The sequence below is a fragment of the Oryzias melastigma genome, linkage group LG22 (genome assembly GCF_002922805.2).
Source record: "Oryzias melastigma strain HK-1 linkage group LG22, ASM292280v2, whole genome shotgun sequence".
NCBI lineage: Eukaryota > Metazoa > Chordata > Actinopteri > Beloniformes > Adrianichthyidae > Oryzias > Oryzias melastigma.
Window position 1 is genome coordinate 3,416,123 of NC_050533.1, and position 22,523 is coordinate 3,438,645.

At 37.9% G+C, this 22,523-nt stretch overlaps 1 protein-coding gene across 2 annotated transcripts in view; it reads left to right on the forward strand.

The window, feature by feature from the left end:
* Window positions 1-17,694, forward strand: part of setd3 (SET domain containing 3, actin histidine methyltransferase) — a 20,211-nt gene extending 2,517 nt beyond the window's left edge. The window contains exons 6-14 of one of the 2 annotated variants that reach the window (XM_024268504.1): window positions 1,202-1,458; window positions 10,955-11,013; window positions 11,258-11,372; window positions 11,615-11,689; window positions 11,830-11,996; window positions 14,011-14,096; window positions 15,831-15,991; window positions 16,067-17,162; window positions 17,264-17,694. In XM_024268504.1, coding sequence (XP_024124272.1) covers window positions 1,202-1,458; window positions 10,955-11,013; window positions 11,258-11,372; window positions 11,615-11,689; window positions 11,830-11,996; window positions 14,011-14,096; window positions 15,831-15,991; window positions 16,067-16,543 — 1,397 coding nt within the window. In that variant the 3' untranslated portion in view covers window positions 16,544-17,162; window positions 17,264-17,694. Of the gene's footprint in view, window positions 1-1,201; window positions 1,459-10,954; window positions 11,014-11,257; window positions 11,373-11,614; window positions 11,690-11,829; window positions 11,997-14,010; window positions 14,097-15,830; window positions 15,992-16,066 lie in introns of both variants that reach the window. The other variant, XM_024268498.1, reaches the window with a different exon arrangement.
* Window positions 17,695-22,523: the final 4,829 nt, after the last annotated feature.

The window sequence follows — 22,523 nt, forward strand, 5'->3', positions numbered from 1 at the left end:
TTAGCTGGCATGCTGTCAAAAGTATAGAAGTAATTTTAGTATATTGAAACTTTAGTGTGTTTATAGACTGGAGTGCTCTTTTTCCTTTAACTTTGTTCTTATTTTTTTTTATCATTTTTCACTCTTCGTCCTGCAAAGTTTAAGTCGTTTGCAGGATATTTACTTGCTATTCATGGTCCCGTCTTTAGATTGGGTAAAAATACTCAGTTCTGTTTATGCACTCTTGGAAAAAATAATGAAAAGTTTTTATTTTTTTGTTCTTTGTTCTTTTTCAGTTAGAATGTACAATACATACAATCTACTTAGAGAACAGGAGTAGGATGAAGACCAAGTCTTATAAATCCCACCTCATTCTTATTTCATATGATACAAGCAAATGACTAAATTGCTGCTTTTTAAAAGAGCTTTTAGTTAATTTGTACTGTACTATGTTTTATTTATTGTTTTAATCTGTTTTATTTTCTCTCACTGTTTAACTGTGTAAAGCACTTTGTGATTTTATCTGTGAAAGGTGTTCTATAAATAAAATGTACTTACTAAATTAGTGGGTATAATAAAAACAAAATGAAAATCCACAATAATAAAAATATTACAATCTGTAACATTATATTTACATCATGCTGCATACAAATCAATCATTTTGTTTTAAATTTAAGTTTAAAACGAACAATATTTAAACATTTTTTCAGGTCTTGGAATTCCATTTTCTGGCCCCAGCAAAGGAAATAGTCATTTGTTTAAGTGTAGTTTTTACTTTAGGTATTTTAAAGTCATAATTTCTTCTGCTTTTACTTCATTTATAGCAAAAAGAGTTTGTAAACCACATGGCAACATAACATTTTTGGCCTTAGACATTACCAGCAGTGTCTGCAAAGAACATAAATCTTTAAATTTGAGTGTTCTTGACCTCATATATAGGTTGGGGGTGATTCATTGTAAGGAGTCAGATTCATTATCCATAATGATTTTTTTTTTAACAAAATTATTAAAGGTTCTAGGTTTGATTCATAAGATTCATTCGTAAATTCATCAAAAGTAAGTGCACAAGTTCATATAAGCTATTTAAATATTAATTACATTAAACTGATTTAACAAAAATAATTATTTTTAGGAGAAATAAAACGCCTTTTCCAACAATTTATCATTTTTTCCTCAATATTAAGTATAAAATGTGCACTCACTTATATCCTCTGTGGCTCAGGTCCCATATACAGCCAGGACCGGATCCTGCAGGCCATGGGCAACGTGACTCTGGCGCTGCACCTGTTGTGCGAGCGTGCTGACCCGGCCTCCTTCTGGCTGCCGTACATCCGCAGTCTTCCTCAAGAGTACGACACGCCGCTGTACTACCAGCAGGAGGACGTCCAGCTGCTGCTGTGCACCCAGGCGGTGCAGGACGTCCTGAACCAGTACAAGAACACGGCACGCCAGTATGCTTACTTCTACAAACTGGTGCAGGTACGCACACAAAAAGAGTGATAACAAACATTTCAAGCTACTCTGGTGAAAAGAGCAGTACTCCCTCTTTGTTAAGCTAATGCAGCGTAACCAAGAGTTTTTTGGTTTGCACTAACTTGCACCTAAATGAGCGGCTGTGACTCGGATGTGGACTCCCAGCTGTAAAGATGGTGGTTTGGCTTCCCAGCTACCCCGATCACATATCCGTGTCCTCAGGCGAGACACTGAGCTTCAGTTGTTTTTGGTGGTTATCACTGCTAGCATCGTGGAGAAAGTGTCTGTGGTCAAGCCTGCCCATGTTGTCATGGGAATGGGAGGGGCCGCTGTTGAGAGCGCAGGTTTTTACAGGATTACTCAGAAATGCGTAAATGGGTCAAAATACCACTTTGAGTTTGTCTAGTGAAGAAGGAACATTATAATACACTTAAAAGCTCAAACAGTTGATTTTTCATGATCTGGCCCCTTTATGGTCCAACTCCAACTATACTTTTTTCTTATGCTGTACAGTCGACTGACTTTTCTTCATTGGGAGAAGATTTTCTCACAAACTGGTAAATTAAATCCCTTGGTTCATTTCTGTATCTATTGTGTTTGTCTCTTGTAATGTTTTATTCATATAAAGCAGGATGTGAGATCTTGTCTGGCATCAATGTAAAATACCTCTTTCTTCACTAGAGGGGAGTGTTGCTTTGTAGACTGATCGGTTCCTAACGGGTCCTGCAGGAGCTTCAGCTTCTGAGGATTCTTATGTGATGCTAACATCATAATTAAATAAGAATATTAAGACTTAACAGAGGATGCTTTAGAAAACGGCTAATCAGAACCAGGGAGGTGACAAACTGTCGAAGCTGAAATTCATTTCTTTCTGTCTGAGACTCATTTCATTGAAGCTTTCTTTCAGCTTCGATCAGAGTTTCTGAGTGAAACTCAGTTTTCATTTAAAAACCCAAAGGAGGTGAAGCCAAAGCACTTCAAGTCCTGCAAGTTTGTCTTCTGGTTTGAAGATTGTCCTTCACTTTTAGACACACTTTCCAGATGTCTTTACTTACTGAATATTGAGCAACTCTTCTATTTTACCTTTTTTGTTTTTGGCTCTCTGATACTGTCCTTTGATACTTCCTGTTTTAGATTGAAAGGAGTAGACATGAGAGTAGTGGCTGCTTTCCTCAGATGGACTCTTTAGTCGATCTTCCAGACATTTCTGGATCCTTTCAGGACCTCTTGAGCTTCTTGAACCTTTTTCTTTTTATCGTTGATCAATGAATACCAGGGCTGCCACGATAAGTCAACTAATCAATGACTAATCGACTATTAATAGTTAATAGTTGACGACTTATTTAAAAGTCGATTAGTCGTTACTTTATATTATATGGAGTTAGTGTTGTAAAGTTGAAAGTTGTAATGGAATTCTGCTAGCTTTTTAAACTATTTTTACATTTATTACAGGTTTTTTTAGGCTATACTAGAGTTTAGCTAATATTTCAGCTACATGCTAGCTGCTTTAGCTAATTTAGATTTATTTTCAGTTTTTAGGGCTATTTTGAAATTACCGTTTTTTAGTTATTTTAAATTTTAGTTAATATTTCAGCTTCATGCCAGCTCTTTTGGCTAATTTAGAATTTATTCAGTTTTTTAGACTATTTTGGAGTTTGGCTAATATTTCAACTACATGCTAGCTGTTTTCGCTAATTAAGGATTTTTTCCCGTTTTTTGGGCTATTTTAAAGTTTAGCTATATTTCAACTACATGCTAGCTGTTTAGGCTAATTTAGCATTTATTTTCAGTTTTTAGGGCTATTTTGAAATTACCGTTTTTTTAGCCATTTTAAATCTTAGCTAATATTTCAGCTTCATGCCAGCTGTTTTGGCTAATTTAGAATTTGTTCAGTTTTTTAGGCTATTTTGGAGTTTGGCTAATATTTCAACTACATGCTAGCTGTTTTTGCTAATTTAGGATTTTTTTTTCAGTTTTTAGGGCTATTTAAAGTTTAGCTATATTTCAGCTACATGCTAGCTATTTAGGCTAATTTAGGATTTTTTTTCAGTTTTTTAGGCAATTTTGAAGTTTAGCTAATATTTCAGCTTCATGCTAGCTATTTTTTGTAATTTATGATTTTTTTTGTTTTTTAGGCTATTTCAGTGTTTAGCTATATTTCAGCTACATGCTAGCTGTTTTGGCTAATTTGGCATTAATTTAATATTTTAGCTGGCTATCAGCTTTAGCGTTTTCAGCTATCAGCTTTAGCAGTTTCAGCTATCAGTTTCAGCATCGTCAGTGGCCAAATTCAGCTTACAGCATTCACTCTAGCATTATCACAGGTGATGCTACATATCTAGTTTTTAGTTAGTTTAAAGCTAGTGATGGTTAACATGTGTGCTTTACATCCAGTTTGCACATGACCCGATTAGTCGACTAATCAGAAAAAATAATCGGTGATTAGTCGACTATTAAAATAATCGTTTGTGGCAGCACTAGTGATCAAACCCACTGAGACCTTCAGCGTAAAACACGCTCACTCCAAAACAGAGGAAGTAGCTGCATGAATAATAAAAAGAGGCACCCAAACAGCATGGCGGTGGATGTGACTGTCAGGTGAGCAGAAAAAAAGCTCGTCTGAAGAAGGCTCCTCATTATCAGGAGGAAGTGTTTAGAGGATGCTGTCAGCTGATGCATTCTGGGGCTTTTTCTCCAACATTAAAACCGCCGCAGCGTCACTATCGAGGCGGGATGAATAATTAACCGCGGCTCTCTCACTTTAGAGCCTTCGATATCGGTGATGCATTCTCTTTGGTGATTGTTTTATCGCTCCGTTCTCAGTGCAAACAATCACAAGGTGAGTTTATCTCTGAGGCGCATAAACAGACAAGTCAACGGCTTTAATAATTCATTACAGGAGAAACATAAAAACAGCCTTTTAGTTTATCCAGCTCAGCCATAAAACATTCATCAGAGATTAAGTATTAGACACATTTCACTTTTCTCTCTGTGTTTGTTATCAAAGGGTTTGCAAAATGAACTACATTGTACTTAGAAATGAATTTCACTTTATTTTACTACATCTACTGATTCAATCAACATTTAGGAGACGTAGTTCTCTGCTAGTGGAGTCGGTTAGGTTGAGATTTCTGGTACAAGCAAGAATTTTAAAATATGGCTGTACATGAGGATTCCTTCTTTCAGAAAAATGGTGGTCACTGTAAAGATGGAAGCCATTTACTCAAGTGTTATAAAATATTTAATATTTATTTACCCCAGTCTCAACAATATGAGATGTTCATGCTCAAAATGCAGCGTTTAAACTTTGGATGTTCCCACAGAATACTATTATTTGTGTATGTATGTTTAATATTCATAAAATCTTGAATTTTCTACTGGAGGTGGTAATTTTCTGAAAGAAGGGATCATCAGCTTATACCACAAAATGCATTTTAAGTAAGGCTGTAACAAATATCTGAGTACTGAGATACTCACGTACAAATATTTGCAACATCCAAGATTCTTGATTTATAAATATAGTTAAGTTTAGTAAAAAACACAATTAATGCACAGTTAAATTTTGCTCTGAAATGCAGAAAAATGTTAAATTTTAATATTTGGAACTTAACAAAGAAAAAAAAGCTTATTGCACAGCACTACTGTCACTGAAAGTAATCAAATCTTCAAAATGAAGTGTTGATTAAGCTTCCCATTAACAAATTAAAACTATTGAGGGCCTTTTTTTTTCTATAGTTAGAACACCAGACTGAAGTTATGTTTACTGAAATAAGTTCTGAAAAAAGGAATCTGTTTTAACATCTGAGCTTTAGCTCCAGTGTTTACATTCTTCTGACTACAGTAACTCTTCAGCTGCTGACGCAGTAATTCTCAAGAAGACAGAAGTAACCTCGCTCTGATACAGTATGTAGTGCTGCACAGGAGTGAAGTGAATCACTCCAGCTTTGCACAGATATGAAATGCTTCAGAACGCATACGTACGTTTGAGGATAGAAAAACTGTGGAGAATATTTACAGGATTTGTTTTTAAATGATCCAAAATAGCAGTGAGGTTTAGGTTTTTTTTTAATTTAGCAATATTGCGATATTTCTATATATCGCGATATTTAGTCCTGCAATTGATTCAGTATCAGTATCAAGTATCGATCTTTTATTTTTGTTTGGCTGTAAAACGTTGTATTCCTTTGGTGAGACGTTCCTTCAGCGGTAGATAGGGGGCGTGTGTTACGGACACCAATGTGTCTGGCAGCTACTTGAATTATTAAATTTTTGTTCTGTTGTCTACAACAATTCTGCACTAAGTAGTGGCATTGCTGTTCATGTTTACTATTGTTAACACTGAATTTAACAGATGATTTAAATTCAATTGGTGTCGATGCTTGTCAAAGACGTAGTATTACTGATTTTAGCAATATTGCACAAATGAGTATTATTTGTTGCACAATATAAGACACAAGTTGTTTATTATGATTACTTTAAAGCTAAAAAAAATAAATGAGGATATATTTTCCCAAAAATATGAATTTTTTTAATAAAATGTTAGTTATTAGAGATGATTTTTACCAATTATTGCAGTATCACGATATCATCGATATCTATTAATCGCGTATTGCATTGTGATTCCCAGCCCTACTTATGTTACTTCTGAACTGAACTTAGCTTAAAGTCAAACACCATTCCTTTCTGCCAAATCCTTGTTTTACGCAGTTTTGATTTCATATTCTAAGTAAAGGTATAAATTATGGGGATTTTACGCATCATTTTATTTTCATACAGTCATTAAAAATATGAACAAATAACAACTGTAAGACCATATTATATTAAATAGTAAGAATCGTGGTTTGATCGTTGAGCTTTATTTGTGGAACTATATTTGATCGAATCACCAAGGTAACGATCTACGGCCCTTATTTTAATAACCCGCTCCACTATGCCAAACTCATGTCTGATTTCTCTTTTGGTTCAACTTTCACCTTAGCAGCTCAGTCAGAGCTCTGAACTCTGGGACATTATAGTATTTGGGACTTTCATTCTTCTTGTTGACCCAGTTTAACCAAACTGAGTTCATTTAGTGACTCTAAATTAGGCATGTCCAAAGTCTGGTCCGTTGACCAAATGCCACTCGCCTTTGATTTTTCAACAGCCTGCAGACTCCTGTCATAAAATCAATAACATATGTTATAGCCCCCAGCATTTTTTAAGAACTCTGTGTACATTTTCTCGATTATGATTGGATTATTTACCTTATGAGTCATTGTAAATAAACCTGTAGCAACAACCTTTAGATACGTAACCTTCATAACCTTAAAAACCCACTCTGATCACTTTTTTTTTTTTTTTTACATATTCTTGTAGAATTTTTCCAAATTGAGGGCTGTAAGCTAGTGGGAGAGCATGTGAACAGAGAGCTCTCATCAGTGGGGAGGGGATGGGGTGAGGAAGCTTCATGCCAGTGGTTCCGCCCACAACTCTGAGAACATTTCTAATGAATTACCGCTGCTCATGAATTACTGCTGCTCAGCAGAAACTATGTCCTTGAAAAGTTTGTTTTTTTATTTTGGCTAAAAACGACGTAATCGTACTTAAAAAAAAAATAAATAAATAAATAAAAAAGAAAAAGATCAGAAAAATAATTAATGTGGGTCTTTAGGGCCAAACAAGAGGTACAGCTTTATTTGTCTCTAAATAAAATATCTATTTGTTATTTTCCGGTTCAAATGATTCAAATTTAGAAGCTTACAGTGAGCATTTAATGGTGAATAATTTCTATCATTTCTTATTAACCCAGATTTAATGTTGACACTTTTTTCCCAAGAGACTTTTACATTTTTTAATTCTAGCCTTCAAGTATAACATTAACAATATTTTCTGTACAACAGTATTTAGATGTATTTCTGTTTTATGTGAAGAAAAAATGATCTCTTTGCAAAAAAAAAAAAAAAAAAAATAGTTGGTTTACATTTCATTTTAAGGTTTAAAGAATTGAGGCCAATCTATTGGCCCTCAATTTCTCAAATCTGCTCCAAATATAGCCCACATCATCAGCCTTCTACCTCCATGCTGCAATAGGAAAATGTTTATAGAAAAATAGGAATTTTTTCTGCAAATGTGCTGCTTTACATTAAGGGGCAATATTTGTGTTTCACCCATGTTGTGTGGTTTTGTACTACATTCAGAACCTTCCTCTGCTCGTCAGGGTGATGCGCCCCTCCAGCCCATTTCCAGCCTTTCATTCTGTGATTATTAGCTTTAATCACCTGCCATCATGTACCTTTAAACTATACAGCATTACTAGAATGAGAAGCTGGTGTTTATTTCCATACATTTGTGTTCTTGTCAGCCACGGGGTTGTCTGCTCAAAAAGGCTGAGCGAGGGAGGGAGGGAGGGGGTTGAGGAGCGTTAGAGGAAGGTACATTCAGGTCATTTCAATTCAAAGCCAAAGTGACAAGCTAATTTTCCAGCCCGGTCATCTGAGGAGGAGGAGGAGGAGGAGGCGCAGGGGACAAATGGAGGAATAGAGAAGAGTGCGTTACAGATAAATGTGTGGAGCAGTGGATGGTCGTCTGATGGCGTTTTAATAAATACTTAGGGGTGTACTGCGCGAGCTTAAAAGATCGATTTTCTCTGATAAAACGGGTTTTATCAGAAATGTGGTAAAAAGCAACCTCACACAGCACTTACAGTTTTCATGTATTTAGTAATAATACCACACAAAGAAAATATTTTACCAACGTTGGATTAAAATCATCTTCAGTGACCAGCATGTTTTATTTTCTTTTTCTGCTCTTTCCAGATGATTTATCTCTAGTCAGAAAATGCATGACAATTTTCACAAAAGTTAGTTTAAAAAGAATCCAGAGCACATCAACAAGGAACTACTTTCCCTTCAGTGAAGCACAGAGGTGAGAGTGTGATCATGTGGACACTCAAAGAACAAACCTGAACACACCACTAAACTGAAGTTTAGATGTCACAGGAAAAGACTAAACGTTTATTTGGATGGGTCATTTTTCCTATTTTTTTTTTCTAAAAAAAAGGGTAACGAGGATAAAGCAGATAGTAAAGAATACGTTTTCAGTCATTGACTGTATATGAGAACTGGACCGAGTGAGTATGACATCACCTATAGAAAGTGGCTTTCAGCTCCAACCGCATAAAGTCAATGAATTCACCATTTGTCATGATATAGACATGATATAGATTGTTTCGAATCGGTCTGAGTCAACGTTTCTATGGCAACAACTCTCACAATTAGAAGTGAGTTTGTTGGAAAGCCACACCCCCAGTACTTGAAGAGGGCTACACTAAAGCTATGTCCAAATGCCCGCCCTTATCCCAAACTATTAAAACTTTATAGTGCAGGACTATCTAGTGCCCTGGCTCGAAACGCTGGAAATGACGTCACTGGTTTCACAGAGTGAAAATTGTAGGGCTGTGTTAATAAATTTGATTAATTGATCTGAATCGTTTAAGCATAATAGATCAATAATCGATTCATAAAAATATAAATCGATTTTGCACATATAGCTAAAGTCTGCTAGCTTTATGCTAAGGTATGATGGGATTTCCCAAAGGATGGCTAATGCTAACGCTCAATCAACCAAAAAATACAATGATGACTAAATGAACATCTTTATAAACTCACAGGTATGACATTTCCAAACTCTGTTAAGGAAATCATTTTTAAAGAGATGATTTGTGATCTAAAATGCTATTTTTGCTCATACTTTCTTCTTCTTCTGGAATAAAGTATAATGCTGTAGCACAATCGCCACCTAGTGGCCAAACGCCCTCTAAGAGAGGCAGAACAATGTTTATAATGTTAACGATCTGAACATTTTTGTTAGATCTTCTTCTTTAGAGAATCTATATGAAACACTATATGATATTAACAATCTCATTATATATATCACTGATACATTTTATAGTAAGTGAACTGGATCAGTATTAGTGTAAATATATTCAAAAGACATAGTAGAGTATTCATGTATTTCTAAACAAATGTGTATAAATTGTAAACTCAAAATTGAATTGAATCTAAGAATCTGACAAAATCGGAATTGATTTGATTCAGGCTCTTGTGAATCGAATCGTTTCTGAAAATTATAATCAAAACCCAGCCCTATATAAAAAAATAAAAACATTTCAAAATGTCTATTTTTGACTCCAGTGTGTTCTCATGATGAAAATTTTGGATGGTTTATTAAAAAGTTACATTTAAACACTTTTTTCTTTAAAAAATGGTTTGATCGCAATGCATTGTGGTCAATATCCACTAATGTAGTAAGCATCAATGTACGCTGGTTTTTTGCAAAGACTTTTTAGTTAAATTTTGGATTTGTAGATTCGTTTAGCACTATAAATGGTGAACACACTATAAAGTGAGTAGGGAAGGAATTCGAACATAGCACCAATTTGTCAAGTGAGGGGGCCAACAGGCTCCACCTACTTTTCTTGAGGCTTCTGATTGGCCAGTTTATAGCTTGCATACCTTGAACTACAGAAAAAATATTTAGGATTATCAAAAAAAAAAAAAGGGATCAGAGCAAGAATAGTTCTGAGAAACAGCTGTTAATGGGATTTTGGCTTCTTGGAGCCAGCGGATACATCCCGCCAGATGGGAGGGGCCACTCAGTCCAGTTCTCATATACATTAAATACTTTGTTTTTTGTGTTTGTTCAACTTTAAAACCAAGAAAGTTGTTCAGTCAGGACTTGTTGATAAAAAAGGGATCTACAGAGAAGCTAAATTTATCTCACCATTTGGAAAATTGTTTATTTATGTTGTTTTTAATGGTAAGAAAAATACATGAATGTGGCTGATTTTGTGTGAAGTCATAGACTTGTTGTTGTTTTTTTATTTCTGTTTTTTGTCTAATTTGACAAATGTTAAATAAAACAGTAAAGTTCTTCTCTGAGGGACACAGATGGAGTTGAGCAGGTCTGTAATCTGGAAAGGATTTCTTGTTCAATTCGAGGTGTGGCAGCGAGCACCGAGGTCCTCCGCTGCAGGGAATGCTGGGAAAAAGCTGGAAATTTCCAACTCCTTACAATTTTTTTTTTTTAACTTCCAAGCATGTCCCTATTATTTTATCTGCTGAAGCTCAGTTTATAAATGAATGTGGAAGGTGCAAGAACCAGTGCGACGTGCACACGTGCGCACGTTTGTGCCCGTGCACACACAGATTTAAACCCAAATTGATGAGGCAGATTTATGATGGCTGCTGGCCACAACAAATTAAGTTGACAGTGATGTATGTGGGGGGTCGAGTGTCACGCTGCACAAACGGACCACACACACACCCACACACACACACACACACACACACACACACACACAGCCTGCAGTGCTGCCCCCCTGCTCTCAGTCCCTCTTGTTAGGCTTCCCTGTCAGGCAGCCCCCCCTCCAGCATACCTGCATAATGAAATTCCTCACTCTGATTTGTGTTCCTCCCGCTCCCTCCTGCGTTCCTCCCGTCCTCCGTCCTCTCTCCATCCCCAGACTCACCCGGCTGCCAGCAAGCTGCCGCTGAAGGACGGCTTCTCATTCGACGACTACAGGTCAGTGTGCTGCAGCCGCTTCATCTCGTTTCTGTGAAACCGAGCCACGTTCTTTAGTCATCAGTTCTGCCTGCGTGAGGTTTGTTCCTCACACCTCTTCCTGCGTCAGACGGAAACTTTAACAGTTTTCTGAGCAACACAAACTGTTTTTAAGTGTTCGTTTCTGGAGTTTTTAAAGCTGTAAAAATGGAAATGATGATGCCTTTAATGTGTGTCATTGAGGAACTCGGACTCTCACCGACAGGTGGGCCGTCTCCTCTGTGATGACCCGTCAGAACCAGATCCCCACGGTGGACGGCAGCCGGGTCACTCTGGCCCTCATCCCCCTCTGGGACATGTGTAACCACACCAACGGCCTGGTAAAGGCTCGCACTCAAACACAGAAAGGATTCCCATCACCTGTTTGATTCGAGCTCTGCAATCAAAAACAGTAGATCCATAAAACGCATAGATCAAAAGATGATCCTTTTATCAGGATATCTGCCGGATAGACAGATGTTTCTGCCTTCTTACTAAACGTTTAACATCTGCTTCCTCTCATGAGAGGAGTTATAGAGATCCAAGAAGGATGGAATCAGTCAAAGTAGCCGTTTCTCTGCAGATAACCACCGGCTACAACCTTGAGGACGACCGCTGCGAGTGCGTGGCGCTGCAGGACTACAAAGAGAACGAACAGGTGATCGCTTCATTGAGTTTGGTTTTCAGACATGAACATTTTAGTCCCATTCTGATCATCTTCTGAGTTGTTTTTAAAGCGTCCACGGTGTTTTTTTGATTAGGATAACTCATTTGAAATCTAATCTTTTTGCCCCTAAGGTCTACATCTTTTACGGCACGAGGTCCAACGCGGAGTTCGTCATCCACAACGGCTTCTTCTTCCAGGACAACGCCCACGACAGAGTGAAGATCAAGCTGGGCGTCAGTAAAAGCGAACGCCTTTACGCCATGAAGGCTGAAGTTCTGGCTCGAGCCGGCATCCCGGCGTGGGTTCTCTCGTTTTGTCTCTACTGTGGCTGATGCACCCACAAACATGCATGGAGGCTGCAGCCTTTTGGGTTTTGCTTTCTTTAAATGGCCTCAAAGCTCCCAAGAATCTAAACGTTTTCTGCCTAGCAGCACTGTTGATTACGACTTAAACCTCATCATGGGAATTAACCTGACAGATTTACTGATTTTCATAATTAAACTGAAAAAGTTTTGTTTTTTGAGAACTCCCATCGTCTTCTCAATAAAAAAAACAACTACCATTTAGACAATAAGTTTATTGGTACTTGATTTTAAAGGCTAAATATGAAATCTAAATCTGTGTTTACTCAGAACAAACAATAATCATCAAATCCAAAGAAATATTCACTGTTAAGTTTAAATCTCTAGTTTGGTCAGAGTGTTTTTCAAATAAATTCATTTTAAAGTGACATTTTTAAAATCATTTTTAGTTGAGTCATAGTAAATCCGTAATTGAAATCTAATATTAAATTAAATCAAGCAGCGTGTGTCCTCTTGCTGAGAGTCCAGAAAAGAACCATTTTGTAAAACAGACTAAATCAAAGTTATTGTTGGAACAAGTAACAAATCCCTACAAACTATACAAACACGTTGTGTTCATCTTATTGACCATCCACAGTTTCATCAAACATTTGGACATTGGACACATGTGTCATTGTGGTTTAACTCTTTTCCTGATCATTATTTCTGCTTTAGTTTTTAAATAATGTTCCATACATATTTATGTAATATTTTACAATATATTATCTGTTTTAAAACAGATTTGTTATGTAATACTAAAGGCTTTTGCAGACTTGTTTTCTGCAAATTAATCATTCATAAACGGCTCATCCTGACTTCATCCTCTTATATAATCCCCTAAATGAAAATAACATTTTGATGTTCTTCTTGGTGGATGAAACCTGATTATTTCTTCACGTTGACTTCATTAAGGCTTTGATCTGTCCCCCCTTTGTGATGTCACAAGGTGGGGAACAGCCCACTCCTTTTCTGGGATTGGGAGGGGCTGGTACTCGGAGAGCAGGGTTTTAGAGAAATAATCAGATGTGTCAATGGATAAATACTGCGTTAGGGTTGTTTTTTGTGAGGAATTAGCATTAAAATACACTTAGAGACCCAAAAAAGTTGATATGGGCCATTTAAATTAGGGCTGCCACGATTAGTGGACTAATTTAATGGTCGATTAGTTGTTACTTTGTATTAAAATGGAGATGGAGTGTAGTAAAGTTGAAAGTTGTAATGGCATTCTGCTAGCTTTTTTAACGTTTTTTAGGCTATTTTGGAGTTTAGATATTTCAGATGCATGCTAGCTGTTTTGATAAATTTAGGACTTGTTTTTGTTTTTTAGGCTAATATGGAATTTAGCTAATATTTCACCTGTGTGCTGTTTTGGCTAATTTAGGATTTTTTTTTGTTTTTCTCTACTTAAGAATTTAGCAAAAAAATCAGCTGCATGCTAGCTATTTTGGCAAATTTAGGCTTTTTTTAGGGTATTTTGAAGTTTAGGTAATATTTCAGCTGCATGCTAGCTATTTTGGCCACCCTATGGCTTTTTTTTTCTTCATTTTTTTAGACTGTTTTGGTATTTAACTAATATTTTAGCTGGCTATTAGCTTCAGCGATTTCAGAAATCAACTTAAACGTTTTTAGCTATCAATTTCAGATTCTTTAGCTATCGTCACTAGGATTTTAGCTGCTAAATTCAGCTTACAGCGTTCACACTAGCATTATCGCTGGTAATGCTATATATCTAGTTTTTAGTTAGCTAGCAGCTAATGATGTGTGTTTTACATCCACTTTGTGCATGGCCCGATTAGTCGACTATTATAATAATGGTTCGTGGCAGCCTTTCTTTAAATCAATACATTTTCAGGTAATATTCCTGAAGCTGATTAACTTACCAATCTTGTCTCAAATTAAAGTTTATGGTTGCAGTTCAAAGTTCCTGAAATTTAAAGTTAAACCAGAATGCTCTGTCTGTTTTCCTTCCAGGTCCTGCGTTTTTGCGCTGCACTGTAATGACCCCCCCATCTCAGCTCAGCTGCTGGCCTTCCTCAGAGTCTTCTGCATGACCGAAGGTAAGACTCCCACCAGCCGCAGGAAAGACCGTTCCCTGTGATTGTCATGGAGCTTCGTCCTTCTGGGATTCAGGAAAAATGAGGCCTTCTCGTTCCTGACCGGGATCATTGGAAGGACTGATCCAAAATTCATCTCCATGTGCGGATTAAACCCCCCGTCACAAAGGGCCACATCCTCCTCTGTCACAGGACGCTCTTTCAGGACCCCGCCTGTGATATATAATTCACTTTTTGCTGCCTGTTAATTTTTAAAGCAGCCCCTTAATGCCTGGCAGGCGTGAGCGGGGGTATCATCATGTGTGGAAGCGTGTCAACATTTCTTCACAGATGTGAAACGATGGGAAAGTGTGCTCTCTTAACTGGGACGCTGCTCGTCTCCGCTTTCATCTTGTGATGGGAGAAAGTCGCGTTCGAGGCCTCAGATAAAAGGCGACATGAGATGCTGATGGGGTCATGTGACAAACATGTACACAGGACAGAGTTCACCCCGACTGAGCGCGCTCGGCACCGGTGGAGTGACCAGGACCGCTTGAGTCTGAAGCAGGAGTCTCAAACTCAATCGCACAGAGGGCCAAAATCCAAAACACACCTTAGGTCGCGGGCCGAACAGGATAAACATTTATTAAACATAGTAAGACTAAATTTTCAAAACTTTAAGACCGTAACTTTTTAACATAATTATGAACTAGATATATAGCATTACCTGTAATAATGCTAGTGTGAATGCTGGAAGATGAATTTGGCTGCTGAAGATGCTAATGCTGAAATCACTGAAGCTAATAGCTAAAATCACTGAAGCTGATAGCCAGCTAAAATTTTAGTTAAATTAATTATTTTAATTTTATTATTAGCCAAATTAGCCTAAAGAATTTAAGAAAAACAAAGGGAAAAAAACTAGGATTAGCCTGAACAGCTAGCATGTAGCTAACAAAATAGATAAACTTCAAAATAGCCTAAAAAGCTGAAAAAAGCCTAAATAAGCTAAAATTACTAGCATGTAAATTTTAGCATAGCTCCAAAACAGCCGAGAGAACTTAGCTAGCATGTGGCTAAAATGTTAGCTAAACTCCAAAAACCACCTAAGAAACAAAAAATAAAAGCCTAAATTAGCCAAAGCTAATGCTAGCATGTAGTGTGTAAATGTTAGCCTATATCCAAAACAGAATAAACTTTTAGAAAAGACTACATTTGCTAAAACAGCTAACTTGTAGCTGGATTATTAGCTAAACTCCAAAATAGCCTAAAAAAATCTTAGTAAATGCCAAAATAGTCCAAAAAGCTAGCATAATGCCAATTTTTTTAACTTTCAAACCGTAACTTTTTAACATAATTATGAATAATAAAAAGGCAGGAATATTATTCCAGAATAAATCAACTTAAATCTTTAATAACTTTCTGTATTTTACCCTCCATAAAAATATATTTTGTCAAAATTAAACAAGTTAGAAATAAGCGCAAGATAACATCGGGTCATTAATAAAATAAAATAAAATAAAAATGATCTGGAGGGCCGGATAGAATTACCCAGAGGGCCGAATCCGGCCCCAGGGCCTTGACTTTAACACATGTGGTCTAAAGAATCAGATGTTAAATTAAAGGCTCATTAACATCAATGCATTTTAGAGTAAATTCAGGAGTTTGAAAGATGATTACAATCCCGTCATCTCTCTTGACCTGGTGACAACTTTTGACATTTCCTTCAAAGTTCTGAAAGTCTTCTATTCTTCACTTCAGAGGAGCTGAAGGACTACCTGCTTGGAGAACGAGCCATCAATAAGATCTTCACTCTGGGTAACAGTGAGTTTCCCGTCAGCTGGGAGAACGAGATCAAGCTGTGGACGTTCCTGGAGACCCGAGCTGCTCTGCTCCTCAAGACCTACAAGACCACGTCAGAGGTCCGTCCGCTGGATCTGCTGATCTCCTGGCTGGCTCAAGGAGAGAATCTGACCATCTTGTTTTTCTCCTTGCAGGAAGACCGCTCCATCTTGGAGAAACCGGATCTGTCCCTTCACACCCGCCTAGCTGTCCAGCTCCGTCTGGCCGAGAAACAGATCCTGGAGAACGCGTCAGCCAGCGGACGAGCAAAGCGCCTGCAGTTCCAAGAGAAGCTGAACGAAGGCGCCCCTCTGCCACAGTTTGAAGAAAGTGACATTGCTTTGCTGGAAAATAACGATCCGGACGCAAAACTTCCCGTCATTCTGCACAAGCTGGAGGAGGTGGAGGAGGGTCAGGGGATGGAGGAAGAGGAGCCGCTCCTAAATGGGGGGAAGGGGGACTATGGGATGGGTACAGAGCCAAACGGAGAAGCCGTGCTGGAGAAGACTCAGAAGACCCTCGGAGATTCAGTTTTGATCCAGAATGGAAGTTTAGACCAGAAAGGTCCGCAGGAACCGGAGAACCCAAGTGCCAATCGAACTGAGGAGCAGCCCATAGACACCAGTGCTTAAACACACCCCACTTCCTGCTGAAGCTCATGCTAATAATTTATTTTTCTGTCTGTTACAAGACTCAGAAATCTAGAGCAGCATGGTTTTCTTTAGTCGCCCGCCGCTGAACTGTTGTGATTAGTGATGTTTGGTTTGACGCCTTCAGCTCCAGACGGCTGCCAGCCAACAGAACCGCTTCCGGGAAACAGTTCAGCGCAGGAAGAAGTGAAGTGACTCGGTGAATGTCGTTTTTTATGAAGCCAAAATCTTTTCGGTCGTCGATTATCGTTTCGTTTGACTCCATTTGCGTTGCAGGTGGCTTAAGTTGACAATCATTCTCCCAGCTCCTCCCACATGTACAGACTGAAACAAATCGAAAAAAAAAAGTCAGGAAAGAATCGGAAAACCGAGTTTTGGGGAATGTATCATTTGGGTGATGACATCATCCACGGATCAGACTGAAGCCATATCCAGCTCCTGCTGGACTGGAGAACGACGTGTGTCAGATTTTCAGACGGAATCTGTTTTTGTTTTTTTTTGTGTGGGACTGTCTAAAAATAAATCTTTGTAGAAGAAACTGACTGCAGAAGCGGACTGATGATGTGCATCGGACTAATCAACAATCTGGATTTTTAAACAGGTGAAGATTTCCCATTAGAACGTTTAAAAAACATATTTAATATAATTAAAGAAAATTAGAGAGAGTAGTCCATCTTGTATATTTAAACTATCCTTTTGCAGAAGTTCTCAGAGCTGAGACGTTCATCCAAAGAAGAGTCTTCATGGACAAAGACGACATCTTGACACTTTTTGATATAAGAGCCACTAAATTTAACAGCAGTTGGAGGAAGTTTGGATCTTCAGGATTGACTGAGCGAGTTAGTAACGATCGATCACCTGATCGCTTCAGATTTTAGACCTGGAAAACCAGCTCCAGCAATCAGACCTATAAATGCAAAGTTTTTCATCTTGTAAACATGTGTTTTATTTTTGTCTGATCAGTCTATCATTTTTTTTTTTTCGAAAGCAGGAAGAAATTAAAAAAAAAGACTTCCTTTTCATTTATCTGAAACAGATTTGTTTAGAGAAACATGTTTGTTTTGTACTTCACAGAAGAAGTTTGCACTTGTCAAATGGGAGGTTGTTGGCAGTAAAGACGTTTGGATGCTTGACTTTTGCGTATTTTCTTTGTGTTACACTTCGTCACTTGCTGGGCTGGGTTGATAAAATAGATCTAAGCTTAATAGATCAATAATCGATCTATAAAAGTAGAGACCAATCTAATGCATAATGCTGAAGTCAGCTAGCTTGTTGCTAAGGTATAATGGGATTTCCCATAAGACAGCTAATGCTAACGCTCTGTCCACCTAAACATATTTTTCTGACTAAATGAACATATTTTTGAACTGCTAAATTGCTCCTTTTTATAAAGCTAAAGTTCACTGCTTGATGCTAGCATATAATGGGATTTCCCAAAGAATGGCTATGCTAACTCTCAGTGGGCAAAGACATACAATTCTGACTAGATGAACATTGTTTTATACTGCTAAATTGCTGATTTTTATAATACTAAAATCTGCTAGCTTAATGCTAAATTATGATGGAATTTCCCCTAGGATGGCTAATGCTAACGCTCGTTGGACCTGAAGATACATTTCCCCCTAAATTGATTTCTTTTTATACTGCTAAATCACTGATTTTTATCATTCTGAAGTCCACTAGCATTATGCTAACATATAATGGGATTTCCCATAGGATGGCTAATGCTAATGCTCAGTTTACCCATAAAATACATTTCTCCCTAAATTAACATCTATTCATACTGCTAAATTGCTGGTTTTTATAATGCTATAGTCCGCTAGCTTGATGCCAACTTATAATGAGATTTCCCAAAGGATGGCTAATGCTAACCTTCGGTGGACCTAAACATACATTTCTGACTGAATTAGCATCTTTTTATACTGCTAAACTGCTGATTTTTATGATTCTAAAGTCCATTAGCTTGATGCTAAGGTATAACGGGATTTCCCATAGGACAGCTAATGCTAACAAGTCGACCTAAACATACATTTTTAAATAAATGAACCTAATTTATACTGCTATATTGCTGTTTTTTATGATGCTAAAGTCCGGTAGCTTGATGCTAAGGTATAATGGGTTTTCCCCTAGGATGGCTAATGTTAACACTCAGTCGACCTAAACATACATTTTCTGACTAAATGAAAATCTTTATTTACACAGACATTAATTTTCCAAACTATTTTAAGGAAATATATTTTTTTTAAAGTAACCATTTGTGGTCTAAAGCACCAGTTTTTGCACATTCTTCTGGAATAAAGTGTAATGCTATAGCACTATCGCCACCTAGTGGCAAAACTGAAACGTCCTCCAGGAGAGGAAGAACAATTGTTGGAGCTTCTCCCTTTAAGAATCCATGTAACACTTTATGGTAATAACGATCTTATTATAATTTCTTTAATAAATAAAACCTTCAAAACAAATGTATAGATTATTAATGTTTTTCTAAAAAAAAAAAATGTGTCTAAATGTGTAAACTGTGTGACACCCAGCCCCAGTCACTTCTGGATTGAATGCAAAAACAGTTCTTCCAGTAGTAAATTGGACAAAAGTTACATTTAGCTCAGTCTAAAATAAGTAAAATAAGGTAAGTCATTAAATTCCAAATAAAATTCCAAATGCTCCTTTTAAGGTGGTCCACATCCACTTTACCCATTACAACTATCTACCTGTCAGATGCGATGGCAGACCCATCATTGATGGGTCTTTCTATGACTCTTTACATTAATAAGTTTTTATGCATATCTGTGTGTTATAATCTGTCAGGTGACATTCTGTTTGCTCTTTTGGACTCCTGATATCAGTTTTTCCAGCTCTTGCTTCACCGCTCTCCTGACAAATGAAAACTTCATCCACTTCTCGCCTCTCCCGGGCCATGTTTTCTTTTGTTCTTGTTTGGAGGCCTCTCCTCCTCCAAAGGTCACGATCCATCCATTGTTCCTCAGCTTTGGAGGAGGGAGGATTTTCTCTGCCTTTTTGCCCCCCTGGCCCTATCACTTCTTTATAAAAGAAACATTATCCTGAATCATTTAATTCAGAGCAATTAAAGTTTGAAGTGCAGTATTCATTATTCATGGCAGCCCAAGATAAAAGCCCTTTAATCCGTGAATATATTATTATAATGCACACTGGGATGGGCAGCAGAGAGCGGGGCATGTCCACTATTGTTAGCTCCTGCTGTGTCAGAGCAGGCTTGGGACCGGCATTCCTGATGAATCCTGGAGTTAAATTCATGCTGGAATGATGCCTTTAGGCTTGGTCATAGGACACCCCCAGTGTAATGTTAGGCTCTTAAGATGAGGGGGGAACACACTGTAACACAAGTGGCTTCCCAAGAACTTCTGCAAAAACGACAATCTGGAGGATGGATCGGTCTGGGTCAAACCAAGAAAGCTGTAATCCAGAATGATATGACAAGACTGACCTGATAGTGGATGTTACCTGATGTTCCAGCATTCATGTTGGATTTTTGTCTGCAGGAAAACGAGAATGTGTTCAAGCTGTGGCTCACCTTAAACCGGCTGTTTGACTCGTTCAAAAACCAGCCTGATCATTTTTCAAACAGTTGGCGCTTCTGCAAATTAAAGAAGACACCATCCATACGCCACTCCCAAACTGATTCCCTGATTAGTCAAAGTTTGACTTTCTTCACATATTCAAAAGCCTTGTGTTTCCTACGTAGAGCCCAAAAACTATGAGTGGATCGCCAATACTTTCCAGAAATGGGTTTAACCAACAAATGCTTCAATGTTTTCTCAGACTTTCAGCTGACCCATCATGTGACTGAGATTAACTGATGCAATTCGTTTGGAATGTTCATGTGACAGTTTCCTACTTTCATTGTCACTCAAATCCAGTGTAATAGTAGACAGTTTTTCATGATACCAACATGTTCGGACTCTAGATTGATCAAAACGAACTCAAATCTGGAACATGAAGGACTTCAGACCTGCAGAAATGTCCCAGAAACCGAATGGTTTAACTCTGCAGGCAGCTCCTAATGGAAGCATCCATTCATTATTGAGGAGAGGAGCGTATGGAAAAGAGGTGGAGGAGACGCTGGCCTGGCTTGAGAGGTAGAAGATGTGCAAAAATGAAGACATAAAGGAGAGTGAAAGACAAACGTGTCACATGTGAGGGATGAAAATGTGACAGGCTGTTGGAACTGTTTTAAGAAGAAGAGAACTGAGGGTGCGAGGTAAACTTTTAAGATTCCACTTAGAGGTCCGGTTTGGTAAGGAGTGGTACGGTACCATACAGTTCTGGTGAGCGTTTTGTTTTCAAGGGAGCATATGGGGTTTAAACCACTAGCGTGTCATTGTAGTAGGACAACTAGAAAAGCAACAACAATGGAGGTCATCCAGCAACTCGTCTTTTTCTTGCTTTACGTCGGTCCATCGTGTAAAATAGGAATTTAATGTTGTTTAAAAGAAGATTGTAAGAAGAACACCGCGCTAAAGAGGGAAACAGAAAGCTAGCTTGGCGCTATATTGGTCACCACTTTCTGCCAATCAACGGGTGGCTACAACGACTCCGCCCCAACCGTCCCGTTCTATTTTTCTATAGACCTACAAACCATAAAAATCCTGGATTGTATTTTCATGATCATTCTGTTGTAGATTTACTGATGTCATCAAATCTCTCTTCTATTATAACAGATGAGCTTTACCTGTCACAGATACATTTTTTAGGGGAAGGCGTATGGACTTAAGACTGTGAATCCCTCTGCCGGGAAGGAGAAACGCTTTTCCTTGCGTAGATGTGTTCTGATCCACAGAAGTTTACAATTAAATGTAAGTAATGACTTCTTGTTTCAGCAAGACTTTATAAAGTTATAAAACCAAAGTTGTTGCAGATTTTCCGACCGCTAGAAGCTAGGTGCTAACGTAGATGACCAGCGACTATTGACTGTTAATAACATCTGAATTTAAAGACACTATGTTTCCATAACTCTCCGTATGGAAGGCTAAATGAAGGAGTAGGGAGAAGCGATAGGGTTGGGAAGGACTTTGGATACGACCTCTGTTCCACTCAATGACTGCAAAAAAATTCCAACAGGCCCACATCACTATCTCTCCACCACCATGTCTGACAGTTTGGAAGATTCCAATTGGTCATTTCAGCGTTGGTCTCCTGTGTCCAATGAAGATTTTGTTCCTAAAGTCTTTTTGTTCGTCAGATGAGAAGCTGATTTATGTTCCCAGTGGTGCAGTGGGTAGCACTCTCACCTCACAGCGAGAAGAGCCAGGTTCAAATCCCAGCTGGGACCTTTCTGTGCAGAGTTTGTATGTTCTCCTGTGCATGTCTTTGTTTTTGTGGATACTCTGGGTTCTACCACGGTCCAAAAATATTCTCCATAGGTTAACTGGTGACCCTAGATTGGCCCTAATGGGAAAGTGTATGCTTGTATGGCCTTGTGGCAAACTGGCATTAAGTCAAGGGTGTAGCATCCCTTCATCTAATAGCAGCATGGATAGGCTCCAGCAACAGTTCAGACAATGAATGGATGGATTTATATTTACATGTTTTTAACAAAAACAAACAAAAAAAAACCAATGATAATATTAATTTCCCTCCAGGCTCTCAAAAATTAAACTTGTTTATGATTATAATTCATAGACTTGAGCATTTCAAGCTGAGGCCCTTAACCCTTTAATGCCTGAATTTATTTCTAAATATAAAAAAATTAAAGAAAAATAATCACCCAAGTTTCTAATTTAAATAATTCTATAGGTAATTTTACAGCCAAAGTGATTTGTCACATATTTGCGACAGTAGGCATTAAAGGGTTAAACTCTGATGTTGGACTAAACTTGTAGGACGACTTAAATGTTCTCTTCTATATTTCCTTTTTGCGTGGAGCATTCGTGTACTTCTGTAAGGATAGCGGTTTAAGCATTTTTATAAAACACAAGACGGAGGA